Below are 18613 nucleotides of genomic sequence, written 5' to 3'. Positions count from 1 at the left end.
CTCCACTATAACTACTGAGCTAAACTGAACTCTTTTTTTCAGGTCTTTTTGACAGTAAAAAAACGTAAAAAATGTGTTTTTGGTATTCTTACATATCAAATATATTTTGAGTTTTTTGATGCAGGAGCACAAATGCACCACTAGATGGTGCCATAACAGCAGGATTAATAATAAATGTTCCTGGGGAGGTTCACCAGCCTCAAAAGGAACAGTTTTCTGTGCTGTCTCATTTTAAAGAAACACACCTTATAATAAAAAAAAGAACTTTTGATAAGACATGTGTCACTGAACAAGAAGGCAGATATTAAGTTAACTTAAGCAGTTTAAGTTCCCAGCTGTTGCTTATAAAATACCAAACTGCAGAATTCCTCTGGTCTTAAATACAATCTACTATAAATATAAATTCTAATCTATTTTTCAAATGTAGCAGAGTCGCCTAAGTATGACTCTAAACATATAGATGGTTTATTTTTCAGTTATATGGTTGTTAAAAGTAAGTAGTTTCAGACTGTATTCTTAACTCTTCCCTTTGGTTATACATTACTCAGCATGACCATGCAATATTTGTAACCCATGACTCAGTTTGATTTTTAAAAGTCCTGCAGACAAACTGTGAGGTTAAATGTTTAAAGATTAAAGTTCATATTTACAGGACCTAACACAGGAAACCAGACGGTGCTGTTCAAACATTAAACTGAAAAGTTAAAGAAAAAACTGAAGCAGTATTTTTTGTATGTGAAATTGTACAGTGCTTTCTTTATGGATTTTAAAACAACACCAAGGTGAATTACTGAGTGATCTATTTCATAAACTCAAGATGACGTCAGAGAAGAAGGTAACATGGCCTCTTTTGGCCGTGCCTGTTGCATCTTTCTTCCATTGGGTGGCGCTGTTTTCTCTTAAATCATCTCTTTCTTCTGCAGGTCAAGGATGCTCTTGGAACTCCCTAAGCTAAGTAAATCAGTGACCCAGCCTACCGTTTAAATAGGTGGTAAAAAAGAGAGGGTATAATTAAAATCAATAGACCACAAGTAAACAGAGACAAAGGCAGATTTTTTTTCAAATACAGGATTTAACCTGTATGAGGCTTTTATTAAGAATTATACCCTCTTTGTATACATAGATATAAAATATAAAACAATTTGTTTCAAGACACAAGCTAGTGTATATAAAATAAACATAAAACTGATTTTTTGGCATCTATTCATTTCACTGTTTGACCTGTTCATAAAAACATTGACACTCCTTTTTTCCAGCGTTCATGTCAAATAATACACTCAAAATGAAAATCAACACATACAAGCAGGCCAGAGAGAAAGCAGCACCCACTCTAGTTTCATTAACATGTCAGTAAAAACATCAGGAGCAGTGCAGAGATGCCCTCAGGCAGCCTGCTTTAGGAGATTTGACTGGGTGTCTTGCAAGATTATTGCCTCCTTTGGTGTCTTTTTGGAGGTTCTCCCAGATCCTCTGGCAGAAAAACACAGAAAGAAAAAACAGATGGATCTTTTTTCATACATGTTGTTCCCAACTTAACTCACTCTACTGCTGAGCTTTTTTCAGAAGATCTAACCTACAGTTCCTCTGTTTACAGTATATATATGTACATATCAGCATAGTTATTAATGTCCCAGTTTACAGAATATTCAAGTGATACACATAAATATCTTTTAATTTATTTAGATTTTTTTTTGCTTATTGTAATAAAATGTAAAATATAATGCTATTTCCAGATATTTGTCTTCTTGTTGTCAGAGTTCAAGACTGAATTTTTCTTAAAAATGTCAATGTAACTTATCTCAGGCATTCTAATTTGAACAGGCTTAAAAAGGTATGCACTTTAGTTAGTCCATAGATCAAAATACAGAGATAAACAAATTAAACAACACAGATAAGAAACTACTGGACTGTCTTCTACTGCTCGCGAATTCTGGGTTTGGTGAAATAGGCAACGGCAAGTTTCTGCGGTTGTGGTGGTTCGCCAGTTAACACAGGGCCCATATGGTGCATTCTAGTTCATTTTGGAATTTTAAAATTCAGAGATAACAGTCGGATATGTCTTCCTGAACTAAGGCTCACTGAGAAACTCGGAGGAACTTCGGTCACCCCGAGATACATAATCGTTAACAGAATGTTGTACAAATGAATGACTTCACCGCGGATGTGTTATTCCTACTCCCAGGTGAGATTATCAGCTCCACAATCCGACTTCCGGGGTAAATGGAACGCAGCAACAGCCAATTTGTCCTGGAATGAGTGACTGTGCAAACCAACGACTCCCTGTAGTGGTTGTTCTCATGCCTTTTTTAAATTTTCGTTGAACAAATATGAAACCCATGTTTGACATTAAAACCACAAGCTTAACACTCATTTATTTGAGATCTCATTAAGATATCAACATCAGTTTGAAAAACTAGTCTACAGTAGAAGCTGTCGGCTGAAAGTCACAAATTAACAGGGTCGCACATTTATCATAACACCTACAGGGGTTGTACGAAGGCAACTGTGCGCATCATGAAGAGCATAGAAAGTAGTCCGCCTTGCTTAATCTCGGGATCATATCAGAAGCCGTTTAAAAGCTATGCTGGTTTATCTGATGCCTGCCAACGCATATCTTAGCAAGTGAAGCTAACTAGCGTAGGTTAGCTTCGTAGAGGTCCTCTTTCAATTCCAACTCTATTATCGTCTGTCAAGTTTCTAGCCAGAATTTCAACTGTGACAGTTAGCATAGAGAGGAACTTTGATAGAAGAGAACATAGAGCATAGAAGACAACTTTGCTCGAAGGGTTTCCTTCGCCTCTACTCCTGAAGAAAATGTGCTTAAAGAAGATGTCTGTGTGTCAAGCACCACCAAACTTTCATGTGAGTAAAGTCAAAAGCAAGCCATTGCTAGTGTGTGCTTTGTGTGCTAAAGTTAGCGCAAACTTGCAGGCAGCTACTAGCTCCCAGGAGTGACGTAGTGCTATTTTCATAGTCATTTTTATAACCCTGCATTATCTCAGAGTTATATACTCAAGCTGTTTGAGGGGACTTTAACTGTGATTGTTGATTGCTTTTGTATGCATTCGTCCTGTTTATGTCATCTATAGTGGATATGAATTGTCATGTTAATTTATGGACATGCGTTTCAGTTATAATTCAATCTCTAATTATGTAATTTAAATGTTATATATATATAATATGTTGTTGTTTTGCTGGCTAGAGCTTAATCCTACCTGTCCTCCACGTCCTGTATTGTGTCAGGAAGGGGTGATCCAAGTGTTTCCGGAAGGAATATTGCAGCCACTCCACTGATAATAGGAGCTCCTCCATAGATCAGACCTGGCAACCAAGGCCTGTAGTCCCCTGTGAGTAGCACCATCGGGGCCACCATGGCTCCAACTCGAGCCATCATAGACACCCAGCCCATGCCATTCTGACTGAAAGAGAAAACAAAGCTTTTAGATGCACCTAACACTCAGTCTCCACTAAAATTAGAAACCTTAAACCATATTCAATACTGTACACTATATGTGAATTAAGAATCTTGATAGGTTCATAGGACACATTTTACCCTTTTATAAGATATATTATGGCTAAAGAGCTGGAAGTGGTATAAACCTCAGGACTTTGCATGTTAACACCTTCCCATTGATTAGCAAATAGGAAAAATAGATTGTCAGAATCCAATATTCGGGCCAAACAATCTTAAAATAGAACTGCAGATACACTGGTTGGGAAATTTAGGGTCAATATGGATTCTGATGATTAAATGACAATTTAGCAGGTGCCAAAACAGCTGCCAGAATTTTTCATTCTTTCTTTTGGTGTAACATATACACTATGCCCACATTTTCTTTCATATTTGACCATGAAAACAGGTCAGAGTTTTACAAAACAGAAAAAAAAAAAATCTGTAACTGATTTCTGTTCATGTCCCATTATTTACCCATGGGCGATGTTTGTCCAAAGGGCATGATTTGGCCGATACAGTGTAAAATAAAATGAGTTGAACTTACTTGAGAACAATGTGGAAACTTGTTGCCTCAAAAATAAAAAGTCAGCTAAACTTGACTTTGTAAGTTAAAATAGCTTATTTATTTTAAATGTGCTGTAGTTACACTGACTCGATATTCATGAGTAATAAATACTGATGCTAACTCAACTGTTTTAAGTGTGCAATACAAGTTTTGAATGAATTATTTTAAGTGTTCAAAACTGAGATTTAAATGTTAATTTAAGTTTGCAGTACTTAAACTAAATCATCTACTTTAATTATGCAGTACTATTAATTCTGTAATCTTGCTGTGCACTGTAAACCCTGACAAGTGGAACTCAAAATATCATAGATAACCAATAACCTTAAAAAGTTGAAGTAGTACTCACTGAAAGGTTAGTAAATCTTTTTAGACATTTTAAGTACCTATTAGACTAACTTAGGACACCTTATGCATCAATGGCTGTTAATGACCCACTGAACCAGCAGCTGATGTCTCATTGAATTCAGCGTGCCATCCAACATTCATCAACTGTAAAATGAACGTCAACATCCCCCCAATCATCAAAGATGGGGCCATGTCTGCAGTTTGGTTATATTTTAACGTAAATGAGGATGACAAAAGTTGAGAATGAAACATGTAAGCACTGATGAATTATCAAGAGGAGAGATTAAAAAAAAAACATCTGATCAAGATAAGACAAACTTTCAAAAATAATTTTAGGATCAGTTTAGATAGGTATTATCAAGTACTCATATTTGTACTCTGTATCGGTGAGTACCTGAATGTCAGATCTTGACCTGGACGTGTGTCCGTGGTTCATCCCTACTTTTAAGTGCTACTGCAATTCCTAAAGTCGATCAAAAGAACCCACAAGCAGGAAGTGCCCCCTGCTGATAAGAGAAAAATATTGCAGCATTCCTTACGTTTTTTGTCATGTAAAGTCAAATTATCCCCTTTTTAAAAACAGACTTTTAACTGCACAACTATTTTGATAACTAGTAATTTGATAGTTAATTGTATGCATTCAGCCTCTCCCTAGCTATTGGAGTGAAAAGTACTAACACTGACTGTTGTCGTATGTTTCCTGAAATATTTATGTTTAGGCTATGTAGTTTTGGTTGGTAGGATATTATTCGGGGAGGTGTTTTCTCTCAGGAAAACATGTATTTGTATATCTGTCAATAAGATTCACACCATGCTTCATTCTTTTGTCTAAAATGGCTTGAAAAGCTTAGCTGGCATCACACCCTGTGGCCCCTGTAGGTATGTGCTAAGCCCCTCATGCTCCAGCTCTGTTACTGATTAGACTGTGTTTATCCTTAACACAGTGACCACCTGTGCAGTCTAACGCAACCCACAACTGTTCAGTCTTGAATTTAAGTTATACTAAAGTTCTACAGTTAACACGGTCAGAGGGATGAGGTTGTAGTGTGTGGTGGTATGGACAAGAGCATCTTTTAATTTAATGCACTCTAGTAGATTATTACTAAAAATGAAGTCTTCAGTCATCAGATAAAATAGTATTGTTTCTTTTCTCATCACATTAACAAAAACTGAAAAAGCAGAAGCTTTATAAAGTAGAATTTCTGTCTCTGACTTCATTGATCTTCATAGGTGGCCATAATGTTAAGTTTAAACTGTGCTATGTTGCAGTGATGGCAGGACACAGAAAGGTTAAACAGAAAATGCCAAGGCTTTTTGCCTGATGAAGGTCTAGTAATGAAACATTGCAAATAAATACCCTTTTTTTTTGCAAGTTGGACAGTGTGTGGATGTTTGTCTTTGAAATGCTTGCTGGAATCCTTGCCCTGCGACGCACCTGTCCTGAGAAATAGATATGTGAAGTAACCTTTCCATTGTGAATTGTAGCTAAACAAAGCAAAAATGCACCTTTGTGCTACACAACAACAATATGTAACGTGTGGTCACATCCTCAGGACCCTGGTGTCATTCAGGGGACTTTGTTTAACGCTGTAAATAAGTAACAGCCCACATCCTCTCTGACCTTTAGTTTACACCCGCCCAAAAGAAAAACATGCCTGTACAGGGAACAGCAGACCAGCAACAATTAGCAGAAGTTTGCAGCGAGTTTTAACTCGTCAGCTGCAACAAAAGATGTCTGTCTGGACGCAAAGAAAGAGCTCTTACTGTATATACTGTAAATAAATGACAAAATTATATGCAGTTCTCTATATTCCAAATTCTATATGATAAGTTGGAGATTATTAGACTTCTGTACACACTACAAAAAATCAGATCAAAGCTACATATTTGATTGAATTTATAGTCATAAATATCCTATTGCATTTAAACTAAGCCAGACTTACATGTGGAATCCAGATAATCATCTTATTTCAAGTTATGACAAGCAAAACAGGCCTACATTGCTTGTAATAACTTGAAGAGTAAGTCTGCTAAACAGCTTTTACTCTTCAGATGTCTGGAAATAAAATGTTTGATCAGAATTACTAGATAAATGTCATGAAGTGTTAAATTATAACTGACTTGGTCAGCCCTTTCCCAGTTGCCTGACTACCTAAGCCCTTTAAACTCTTTAACACCACATTCACACACTGTTGATGGAGAGGTAGGGTTCAGAGATTGGGTTCACTGTCCTGCACAAGGGTACATTGACCCATTGCTGCAGGAGCTGGGGATTAAATCCTGAGGCAACCACATATTTTTTTATGACAAGAAATAAAGAGAGCGTTTTCAGTGTCTGAGATCTTGGAATAAGATGTTAATTGACTTTTTAAGTGAATGCACCTCCTTATTAATGTAATGACAGTTTTGATTAGTAACTTGTAGGGATGTACAATACTGGGATGTGTCAATATATGAAAAGCTGGTATTTCCAAACTTGTTTTAACCAACACCTAGATCAATATTGATATGTATTGTCATCTGTTACTCCTTTTGTCAGAGTCATAGTCAAAATCATATTTGACAGTTACATTAAAACCAAGCTCCATCATCTTTTTTGAGAGCTACAAACAGCACTGTAACAAACCACTGTTAGGCAGTGAGCTCTGAGTGCACTAATTAAAAATGTACCCTTTTTTACTTCACATTTTATTAAATTAATTCTCCTAATAATACTGTGGGTTTGCAGCATGGTTTCTTGAGAGAACCCTGATAAAATGCTAGAAATAGCCTGACATAAAAACACATTCTTCTCAAGTGCAAACTAGCTAAACTATCTGTAGTTCAGAACTTAGATTCCAGTCCTTACAGCACATTTTAAAGCAGGGATCATGAACCTGTCACAGTCTACTGGTAGATCTTTGAGACATTACAAGTAGATCTTTAACACCACATACTCATCTGGTCCAGCTCTGAGTTTCATTCTCCTCTGGTTTTAGTACGAGTGAGCTTGAATGTGTTTTCAAATGACAATTTAAAATCTTCATGACTTTCCTTTTGTAATAAATCGAGGGTTCCCAAACTTAAAAATGGTGGATCCCCCTCCAATCAGCACCCATTGAAAAAATCCTTCTTGTAGCTACTAACTACTGAGCTGTTTTTCAACCCATTTCTCTTGATATCTTTACTTGTTTTAATAAATGTACATATGAAGCAAACATTTACAAAGAAGAGGATTAAAAATTAAATCCTTTTTTATGTTTCAATCCTTCTTTTTCTGATTTCTAGACTATCTGCTGACATAAATGTGAGTAAAATTAAATGATATTGATTAAAAAGTGAATTTGTGTGAGTAGAGCCTCTTCTTCTCTGTTTACCTCATCATAGATCTAAAGTTGGAAAAGGTTAGTAGCTATGCTTTCAAGCTCAAGGAAAAGGGATGAAAAAGAAATCCATAAACCTCAGCCAAGGGAGCTCAATGACTCTGTTTAAACTCAAATAATATATCTTTACTTTCCGCTGATATTTGCTGCCAATGTCCTCCTAAAATCCAAGCTTTTGTTTGGATACATTTTTAGTTTTTCCCACTTATTTGGAATCAGTAGACCTTTATAAGTTTAAAACATAAGCCTTGTCTTTGAACAGGAAAGAGTGAACACTAAAAAATGATTTTTGGCTATGAGGACAGTAGGCTTATCTTAATGTCCAACAAAAAATATTTTTTCCTTGTATGAAGACACTTTAAGAGGTAACATGTTTTTAAAGATGGCTGCACTGAGGCGAACTTATAAATGGCAAAACACATCTCTTGTTTCTGCAGAAGCAACACATCGATGAGAAGTTTTTTGACCACAAGAACTTGTTGACCAATTAAAAGAAAATAAAAGAAAAGAAATTATTTGAGATTTCTAATAACCCCCCCCACCACCACCACCCCCACCCACACACAGTGCTTAACAAATTTATTAGACTACTTGTCATAAAAAGGAGAAAACAAATATTTTAAAAATATTTCAAAAACTTGTTTAAAACTAGAGATGTTATTGTTATTTATTTGGCAAATAACAAACTGAAAAAACTAAATAGTCCTTTTTCACACATAATAACCAAAAAACTTAATATTTCATTCTTGCTGGCATTGTTTTTATGTACTTTTCCACAGTCTGCTTTGTTATTGAGTTCCAAATAGTTTCTAGCTGTTCCCACAGACTTGCTTTAGATGAAACTTTTGTGCCATCAGTCTTTGAATCTACTAAATCCCAAATTTGTTCAATAGCATTCAAATCTGGACTTTGACTTGGCCAGTCCATCAGTTCCAGTACTCCAGATTCCTTTTTCTTGGTCAAATAGTCTCTGCACAGCTTTGAAGTATGTTTGGGGTCATTGTCTTGTTAGTATATGAACCCACGACCAATCAGATTCAGTCCAGAAGGGATTCCATGATGCACTAAGATGTTGTGGTAGACGTTCTTGTTCATGAAACCGTCCATTTTCATTAATTCGCCCATGCCGTATCCACAAATGGAACCCCATACCAAAAGGCCAAAAGATTTTAATGACATCTTCCTAAAACTGTGTTAAAATCCTGACATTTTGAAGCATAATTTTTCAAAATTTCAAAGCAAATTCTATCCAAAGTTTCCCAAAATTCCCACAAACATTTAAAAAAAATTCCCTTAAAATTTGGGAAATTGAAGAGCAGGTGGCCTAGTGGTTAAAGGCGCTCCCCATGTACACAGGTGGCTCGGGTTCGAATCCAGCCTGAGGCCCTTTACCACATGTCTCATCCCCACTCTTGACTCTGTTTCTGACTCTATCCACTGTCCTCCTCTATCTAATAAAGGCACAAAAATGCCCAAAAAATAATCTTTAAAAAAAAATGTAAGGAAATTTCAAAAATAAACATCCCCAAAATTTCCAATTAAATTACCCAAAATGTATGAATAAATTATGTAAATTTCAAGAAAAAAAATTTAAACTCGATGTAAATTCTGGACTATTATTTCAAAATTCTAATCTAAAAAATTCTTTCTCATAGGAAAGCAAAGATGTAGGCATCTCTAGTATCTGGACAAGATTTGCTGGCTAAGAATTAATTTTTTAGTCCATTGGTCTTTTATGGGATTCAATCAAACAGCAGAAGTGAATGGGAGATTTGTAAAACTTACCGAATGATAGTAGGATAAAGCTCTCCAGTGTAAAGGTAGCAGCAGTTAAAGGAGGCAGCAAGGCAGCCTTTACCCACCACAGCCAGACTGGTGCGTAAAGTCTGTTGATCTGCAGGATAGTGGAACAAGTTGTAGATCACTTATATGTTTCTGTGGCATAATAATCACACTGTATGTGTACAGGTGGGGCTAACTACCGTTTGGTACCAACAGGTTGGCCAGAATAGTCACTCCTGCCACAATGAGAGCACCACATTGAGAGGGACGCCTTCCAATGAAGCTCATCGTCACAGTTATGACGACTTTAGCCGGGATGTCGACAGCTCCAAAGATCACTTGAATCAGATAGATGTCCACCCCAAACTTCTGCAGATCCATTGCAAGACCGTAATAGGCAAAACTTGTTGATAACCTGGGTATTAAAAAAAAACATGTCATTTAAATGATACAAAACTTCCTCTGTGGTTTTGTGTGAGAAGTGTGTTGCATGTACCAGACGGCACTGAGGCTGATTGTCATAGATCTCATTGTGGTTGTACGGAACAGATCCAGGACAGTGTGGGTGCCCTGAGAACAGGACAGCTCCTTCTTCATCGACTCCTGCACCATCTATGCATAATAATTAAAGGTAAGTCAGTTCAGATTTATTATAAAATCAGTTTGATGCTGTAGTTACAGAAAGCATTCTTACTTTAACGTCAATTTTTTCTCCTTCCTCTTGACGTCCATTAAATTTAGCTACGCTTTTGAGGTTCTTGACGGCTCTCTCAGGGTTGTTACTCAGGACTAACCATCTTGAAGACTCATGGAGCCACCTGCAGGGGATATATGTTTAGTTTTATTCTCACAATCATTTTTAAACATCACAATTCTGATGTTCTAACTCAGGAAGAGTCAGAAGAGTGATCACCAAATTAGAATTGCATTTCATAGAATGATATTGGAATTATAATTGTAGATATTTTTTGATACTTAACACATGCTGCAAATGCTGTTATTTCTCATTTTAGTGATATAGATCATCTAAAATACAATACAATACAATACAAGGACTTTATTTATTACTTATTACTTTATTCATTATTTATTATTATTTAAAAGGACCCAAACTTAAAAAAAAATCTGCATCTGTTTTATTGATGCACCATATTATCAGCATGATATTAGTGCTGGTAGATATTGACTTAAAAAGCTATACGTTTAGGGAGCAGATGGCCTAGTGGTTTAAGACGCGCTCCATGGATGTGGGCAGCCCGGGTGCAAATCAGGCCTGTAGCCCGCATGTCTCTCCCCACTCTCTCGCCCCTGTTTCCAACTATCCAATGTCCTCACTGTCAAGTTAAGGCACAAAAAGCCCAAAATATATCTTAAAATAAATAGATAAAGCTATCTGTTTGTGGAGTTCAAAGCTGCACCTACATCAGCTGAAGACTTTTTCTCTGTTCATCCTCATTCCTAAATGTTAAAGTGTGTTTGACATCATAAGAACTAGGGCTAGGCAGTCAATTGAATTTAGATTAAATCCCAATATGACTAACATTTTTTGCAGAAGGTGTAATATTTCAGGGAAACCATATTAAAGCAAGGACACATAAAAAGGACACCAAAGATGAGCTTTCAAAGATTTTGGAAGGTAAGGGAGATGTGCAAAAATAACAAGTTGAGCAAACTACACAAAATACAGCAAATAAAACGACAAGCAACTCAATTGTCCCTAATCAATCAACAACATGAAACAAGAAAGGACAAAAGGGCATGCAAATACCAAATAGGCATGAGTACATACATGTTCAATTCATTATTCATGTGTTGATGACAGCTGCTTTGTTAAATTCTGTCTTAAATTTTAGAGGAACCAGAGAAAAAAACTTTTTTTTTTGTATTGCTCACTTAATTTATATTTAGAGCTCTGATCACTAAAGCCCAACGTTCACCTGATGGTCTCAGTACTCACCATGCGTAGAGGAAGAAGACATAAAAGGGTAACGACACAGCCAGGGTCAACCACCTCCAGTCTCGGATGTAGTAAGCTACAACTGCCAGGATCAGCTGTCCCACTGTGTAACAGTAGCCCGTTAATGTCCCCACCACAGTCCGTACGCGAGTGGGGATCCACTCCACAACTTGAAATAAAGAATCACAGAAGAGGAGATGTTTGATAGATTTTACCTTGAATGCACTCATCCTTCATACAGGCAGAGGTGGAAAAACATACACGACAATTATGGTCAAGTAAAAGTACAGTTACTCTAGTTCAGTTTTACTTGAGTAAAATTACTCTTCTATAAATTACTCAAGAAGTAAAAAGTATCTAATCTAAAGTTTACTTTAAATACTGAGTAGCTACTGAGAGCTGTACAGTAAAGTATGATCTTTTCTCATTGGCAAGAACAACAAGAAAATAGATCAGTAATCAGGTTGTTCAGGTAAAGTCAGACCTCTATGATAAAATAAAATACATAGCAAAAGTGACAGTGTTAATTACACTCATTGAGTTAAATTTAACAATTCCCACTACTCACAGTAAAACTAAACTCATGAAAGTGGTAAATATTTTACAGTATTAAAGAGCTGCAGTAACCGTTGAAAGCCATTGGCAGGGCAGGTCTACTCTGGAAAGAACAAAGCAGAGAGTCAACCCCATAGCAAGGCTTACTGATGCTCTGTGTGTCCTTTAGGATCACTAAAAGTCACAGGCAGCAACTTTTACTCATTGGATAACTTCACTCATGGTGCAAATGTGTTTCACATCAACAACATCAATCCACTAGAACCCCGACCAAAAGAATCCCAGCAAGGATCACTGTACAACAGACAACATCCAAACATAATGAAAGACTCTGCCGAAGGGCATGATGGGGAACTCTGCCCACAAATCCTTCCACATTTGAAATCATAGTGAGTGGAGCTTAGGTCAATTGGCTCTTTACAGAGTTGAACTAACACCGATGAATCAGCACTGTCTAATAACTCCAACACTGAAGACCATTTCACACAGAATGGAGTTAAAATTACATTTTTGGAGTTACATCCCCTTCGAAATATTTCACCCTGAGATAGCAACACGCTGTAGCAACAGCTGGTTGAGGATGTGGAATCATTCTCTCTATGTGCTACTGTGTAATTATAATAATGATACATTTTATTTATAAAGCGCTTTTCATAAAAACTCAAACACTGTACAAAGCAGAAAAAAGATAAAATCGCATGAACAGTACCATAAAAAAAACCCCAGACAAAGTCAAGACAAGCAAAACACACAGACAACAAAACAGAAAAGACAAAGCAAGATCAGAATCACAGATTAAAAGCTTGTCTAAAGAGGTGTGTTTTGAGGAGTGATTTGAAAGTAGTGAGGTCTGTGCAGTTTTGAATATGAGTTGAGAGTGAGTTCCAAATGGAAGAGGCCACTATGGAGAAGGCTCTGTCGCCCCAGGTGTGGTGCTTGGTTCTTAAAGGTGGGGAAAGGAGGTTGGAAGGGTAAGAACGAAGGCTACGAGTGGGAGTGTGACAGTGAAGGAGGTCGTGAGGTCATGAGGAGGTGTGCGGCAGAGTTTTTGGATATACTGAAGTTTATTGAAAACTTTGGAGGATGTACCGTAGAGAATACTATTACAATAATCCAGTCTGGAAGTGATGAAAGCATGGATTAAGGTTTCAGCAGCAGAGAAGGAGAGTAGTGGGCGAAGACAGACTATGTTTTTAAGGTGACAAAAAGTGTTTTTTGTAAGTTGTGTGACGTGCTGTTCAAAGGAGATTGTCAAAAATTATGCCTAGATTGTGGATGTGAGGGGAGGGGGTGAGGGTAGAGTTGTCAATATTGAGGCTAAAGTTTCGAATGTTCTTAGTGATGGATTTAGGGCTGATGATCATGATGTCAGATTTAGTGAAAGGAAATGTGTGTTCATCCATGAATTTATGTCGTTTAAGCAGTTTGACAAGGTTGTAAGGGTACTAGTTGTAATTGAGCTGGTTGAGATGTATAGTTGGATATCATCTGCATAACAGTGGAAATTGGGACCATGGAGACGGATGATAATGCCAAAGAGAAGCAGGTATGTGATGAAAAGGAGGGGACCAAGCACCGACCCCTGGGGGACACCTTGAGACAAGGGAGCTGTAGAGGAGCAGTTACTTATGTGAACAAGTTACTTGTGTCAAAATTTTGTGAAAAGGTGGGATTTGGCATTGGGGGGCGGTATATGATAGCAGTGACAAGAGGAGTGGGACCAGGGAGTTTAAAAACCAGGTGTTCAAATGAATTATAAATGGGGGTGGAAATGGTTGTTGTTTTGATATCTTTCCATGAAGGATGAGACTTTTGTCATTTAGTGAGCATGTGTTGAAAAGGGCCAATTTTAAATGCTTATGTGAGTTGATTAGGTGGGGGGAATGTAGAGTGGGTGGCAATGGCTTACAGGGGATGATTAACAGGTTTGATTTATTGATGGACTTGGTAGTGGTAGTGTTGCTCTTTACAAGTCTATTTGTGATGATGGTCTCAATATGAAATGTGAGTTAAGGAGGTGAGAGTAATAAATGAGGTGTAGTCAACAGAGGTGGAAAACATACGAGGGTATTGTTCTAAAGTAAAAGTACAGTTACTCTGGTTAAAAGTAGTGATTTCCTAATGCACTAAAAAAGTTAACAAAAAACTACTACAGTAAATTACAGTACTTAAAGTAAATATAATTAGTTCCTTTCTACTCCATCATACAGGATGCTGTGATTGTTTAGGCGAACATCTTACTGAGTGAGAAGGTGTTGAGCCCCATGCCGGACAGAGACATGCCACAGATGAACCGGAACAGGCAGAAGAGCGAGAAAGAGGTGGAGAAAGCAGCGCAGGTTCCAGCCGTGGCCATCAGCAGGTGAGAGAAAAGAAGGAGGTTGCGTCGACCGTATCTGGAAGCCAAGTTGATTTACAAACAGGGAGGTTTTAGCTTGAACAATGTAGAACGATTTTGAGTTCTCTTACTTTATGTGAAGATATTTAAAGCCCTTGTGAGTTTTTTGTGTTTATGGAATTAATGAAATAGTGATGAGGGTTTATGAGTTATAGAAGCAAACAAGACGATCAGCAAAAAAAATTTTTCTTTATACAGTGCTTATAAAAAGTTCACCCCATGGTTTTATAAATCAATCATGGTCAATATAATTTGCCTTTTTTTGATTAGGAATTCTTTTAGTTGTGGTGAAAACAGATCTAATAAAGTAGTGCAATCAATTAAAAAATGTAAGGAAAAATAAGTGATTGTGTAAATATTCACTCCTTTTAAAGTGGCTGAACCCAGAGGCCCAGCCAGTTGGTACATGTTGTCTTGCAATTAGTCAAAAAGGGATCACCTGAGTGCAGTGAATGTGTCTCAAGTGTAGTATAAAGACACCTGTGTCTGGAAGGTCCAGTCACTAGTTTATCAGTATTCCTGCCTATCATTACACCATGACAACAAAAGAACACTCCAAGCAACTCAGAAATAAGGCTATTGAAAAGTATAAGTCAGGGGATGGATACAAAAAAAAAACTCCAAGGTGCAGAGCTCAATTCAATCCATCATCAAGAGATGGAAGTAATACAGCACATCTGTAAATCTGCCTAGATCAGGCTGTCATCACAAACTGAGTGACTTTGTAAGAAGGAGACTAGTGAGAAAGGCTACAAGGACATGTATGACTACTCTGGAGGAGTTACAAGCTTCAGCAGCTGAGATGTGAGAGACTCTGCATACAACAACTGTTCCCCAGGTTCTTCACCTGTCAAAGCTTTATGAGAGAGAGGCAAAGAGAGAGCCACTGTTGAAGAAAACTCATTTAATCTCAGCTAGAGTTCACCAAAAGGCATGTGGGAGAATCCATGGTGAAGTGGAAGAAAGTTCTTTGGTCTAATGAGACAATAATGGTGGTTTTTGGCCATCAGACAAAACATGTTTGGTGGACACCAAACACTGCACATCACCACAAACATGATGCTGATGGCAGCATCATGCTGTGGGGATGCTTGTCAGCAGCTGGCTCCGGATGGCTTGTAAAGGTAGAGGGTAAAATGAATGCGACAAAATATAGGAAAATCCTAGAGGACAATCTTATTCAGTCTGCAAGAGAACTACAGCTTAGGAGAATATTTTTTTCCAGCAAGACAATGACCTGAAGACAGTGTAAAATTGAAAAAAAAAACTGTAACATCTAGCAGATTCTCGGTTGTGATGCTCACTTCTGGTGGTAACCATGGCAAGCAGTGCAATTTAGAAAAAATGTGTATCTGTTATTAGGTACCTTCTGTGGTAATGTAGAAGCATGCCAGATGCAAAAATCTAAGATAGCAGAGTCCATGGACGGGACCCTCCTTATGTTTGAATATAAATTTTAATAAAAAATAAACAATTTCACATAATCAGATGAGTAAACTTTAATTTATATAGGCCTACTTATTAATATTAGATTTTATTTTTACAAAGTTTGTTTCACTAATTACTAAATAGGTGAAATACTGCACACTGTACCAATAAAGTTTTCATGCTGAAGATTCCTGATTAGTGAAAATCTTAAAAGAGGGCAGAATGTATGGCCATGTTGATTGGTATCACTATAATAATAATAACAAACAAAAATTCCTCACAGGAGCTTTAGAGACTTCTAAAAACATTCAGTTGAGAAGTTAAATTCATGGTTATTGAAAGCTATAAATGCCTGGTTAGTAATTAAAACCATAGTGTAACTTTAAAGATTACCTGTCTGACAGACCACCAAAGACAATAGCTCCCACAAGAACACCTCCCATGTAGACAGTCTGACCCATTTCCTTCAGAGAGCGCATATCACACACCAGGTGCCACTGATGAAAATGTAAGACAATTTAAAACACACGGGAAAGAGGCATATTAGACATTTAAGTAGACTAAAGAAAGATTGATAATCTTACATCAGAAATGATGGTGGAGGTCATCTCAGTCATGTTGTAAGACCACCCGTCTGTGCATCCCTGCAGGTCTGCCTCCCCCCATTCTTCCTCTCCGTCTCCCTGTCCCCATGAGCTGGACGTTCCATTCACAGCGATGAGGTGCCACTGTGGAGTAACATAACGCCTACATCTCTCCGGCTTCCCTTGGTGGTCCAATGGCACTGAGATGAGCAGCGTCTGCTCGGTGCTCAGCCGGGACTGTGAGAGGTTAGTGTGAGCGCTGCAGTAGTGAACGGGCACGGCGGCCACAAAGTTCTGCAGCAGGTTATGACTTGCCATCATGAAAACGGGGATTGCAAGGAGGGTCACATGCAGGATCTGGAAGCGTCCTGTGCTGCCCACCTGCTCCAGGAGGTCACCAAATGCCATTGTTTGTACTGGTAGAACTCCACAGGGTGACTAAAGCTGGTGATGCTGTATCCTTAGAATATTGGTGAATTCATAAAGACAAAAAAGTATTTTTTTTTGTTGAAATATTCAGGGAATAAACATTAGCTACAGAAATAATTTTTGGAATGGATTAAAATATCTTAAAAAGCAAATTAAATAGACTCACCTGTAAAATTTTCCTAGTTTTGTTTCTTATAACATCTTTAAAGTACTATTTAGAAGTCTAAGATTTTCATGGAAACACCGATGATATTAACTCTTCAAAAAAATCCCGGTAAATGCTCCAGACACGTTTTTATAAAAATAGAATTAAAAAAACATTGAAAGCAGCAAAAGTTGTCGTGTTCTGCAGCGTGTTGCAGTAAGTAATCGCCTCTTAAATTCCTGCAGCTTGCCTGAACTTTGGATTATTTGTAGTGCAGAGAAACCCCTGGTGGTATTAGCAGCTTGGTGGCAGATTGCTGAGTCCTCACTGTGCACCAACAATGTTGGTTCCAAGGTTTCAGTGTGACTGAGCTCCAGCATCAAGAGTGTGCACATAACTGAGCTCAGCTCTTTTTTTCCACTCTTTATGAAGGACAGGGTGATGGGGTGCATGTGTGTGCGTGTGTGTGTGTTTGTCTATGAATGACTTTGTGAGCCCGTGTTTACACGTGAGGTCAAGCAAACTAATGCGGCTTCATTTCAGGGGTTCTGTTTGACCTTTCCTGTAATTATTCCCTGTTTAATTTAATAATCAGATAAGATTCATTAGGATCAAACAAGAGGCTTTGAGCTAATTTGAAGAGACATTAAAAGTAAGGGTGACAAAAGTGCAGAGCATGAAGGTTGTAATCAACTATGCAAAAGTAGGATTAAAGGATGCACTATAAAGACAAAATTCTAGTCCATGAGTGATGTTACAATGACAGGAAAAGGAGCACAAGTTATTAAACTGTATTTGTAAGGTACATGTGGCTAAACTCAGAGACATTTCTGCCTGGTTTGAGCCCTGATGATTAGTTTTGAGGAATGTGTACACTTGTGTAATGATCAGCATGAGATGTCAGAGTGGATGAAGCTGCAGGTGCACCAAAGCACAACAATAAACTCTCAGTTTTGTCAGCTGCAAGACTGATCGGGGTAAAGTTAGTCCTTTTGAAATGCTCCTTCTGCTGAGTATTTTGAAGTTTGAACCCTAAAAGTGCACATTTATTGGAATATATGAAAAATAAAGGAAAATTTTAAGAAATTGCTCTTAAATTAGCAACCTTCCCAGGGCTCCTTGTTCTGTTGTGAAAATTGGTGGAAAAAAAATGTCAATGAGCTAAATCACTTGCAGAAGTTGAGCTGAAGAATTTTCAAACATTTATTTGTTATTTGAATGGCTGTTGTGATATGTGTACATTCCAGTTAAAAGTCTAAGTAAACTAAAAAAGAGAGAATATGAGTGCTTAGTAAATAAATAGTGCCATGTGCTAAGGTGCTTTTTCATGTAGTGCTTTTTAGTGCTTTGTCAGGGTGAGTTTTAGGAACGCTGCACAGGTATGTATAGAAATCAGGCGTCAGTGAGACTCACTGATTTCTTACATCGATTTCAGCTCTGAGTAATGTGCACGAGTCATGTTATGTAAGAGACAGATTAAGAAAGAAAGCCCTCGTAAGTAGTTATATTGTGACTGGTTTAGTCAAATATTGCACAAGACTTTCAACCACTAAAGTCAGACAGGTCAGGGGTCACTGCAGCAAGATACAATGTCAGGCTGATGCTGATA

The 18613-nt window shown here is 37.6% G+C and overlaps 1 protein-coding gene and 1 long non-coding RNA gene across 3 annotated transcripts; one reads left to right on the top strand and one right to left on the bottom strand.

The window, feature by feature from the left end:
- Nucleotides 1-1093: 1093 nt before the first annotated feature.
- On the bottom strand, nucleotides 1094-17383 carry slc22a6l (solute carrier family 22 member 6, like). Of its 2 annotated transcripts, none has more exons than XM_041801577.1 (11): nucleotides 17026-17383; nucleotides 16431-16890; nucleotides 16240-16343; nucleotides 14262-14416; nucleotides 11466-11634; nucleotides 10203-10326; nucleotides 10005-10120; nucleotides 9709-9923; nucleotides 9512-9620; nucleotides 3216-3419; nucleotides 1094-1470 (listed from the first exon to the last, which is right to left on the bottom strand). In XM_041801577.1, exons 2-11 carry the CDS (start codon nucleotides 16836-16838, stop codon nucleotides 1383-1385), a joined length of 1692 nt encoding a protein of 563 aa, XP_041657511.1. In that variant the 5' UTR covers nucleotides 16839-16890; nucleotides 17026-17383; the 3' UTR covers nucleotides 1094-1382. The 2 variants fall into 2 exon arrangements, with proteins under 2 accessions (XP_041657511.1, XP_041657513.1); XM_041801579.1 differs by having other exon boundaries at nucleotides 16431-16883.
- LOC121518894 lies at nucleotides 2444-14304 on the top strand. Its single transcript, XR_005992676.1, has 4 exons — nucleotides 2444-2862; nucleotides 3244-3347; nucleotides 10058-10139; nucleotides 14231-14304. It is a non-coding gene; the product is annotated as an uncharacterized LOC121518894 (long non-coding RNA).
- Nucleotides 17384-18613: the final 1230 nt, after the last annotated feature.

The sequence above is a fragment of the Cheilinus undulatus genome, linkage group 12 (assembly GCF_018320785.1).
Source record: "Cheilinus undulatus linkage group 12, ASM1832078v1, whole genome shotgun sequence".
Taxonomy (NCBI): domain Eukaryota; kingdom Metazoa; phylum Chordata; class Actinopteri; order Labriformes; family Labridae; genus Cheilinus; species Cheilinus undulatus.
This window is presented reverse-complemented; position numbering and strand designations above follow the sequence as displayed.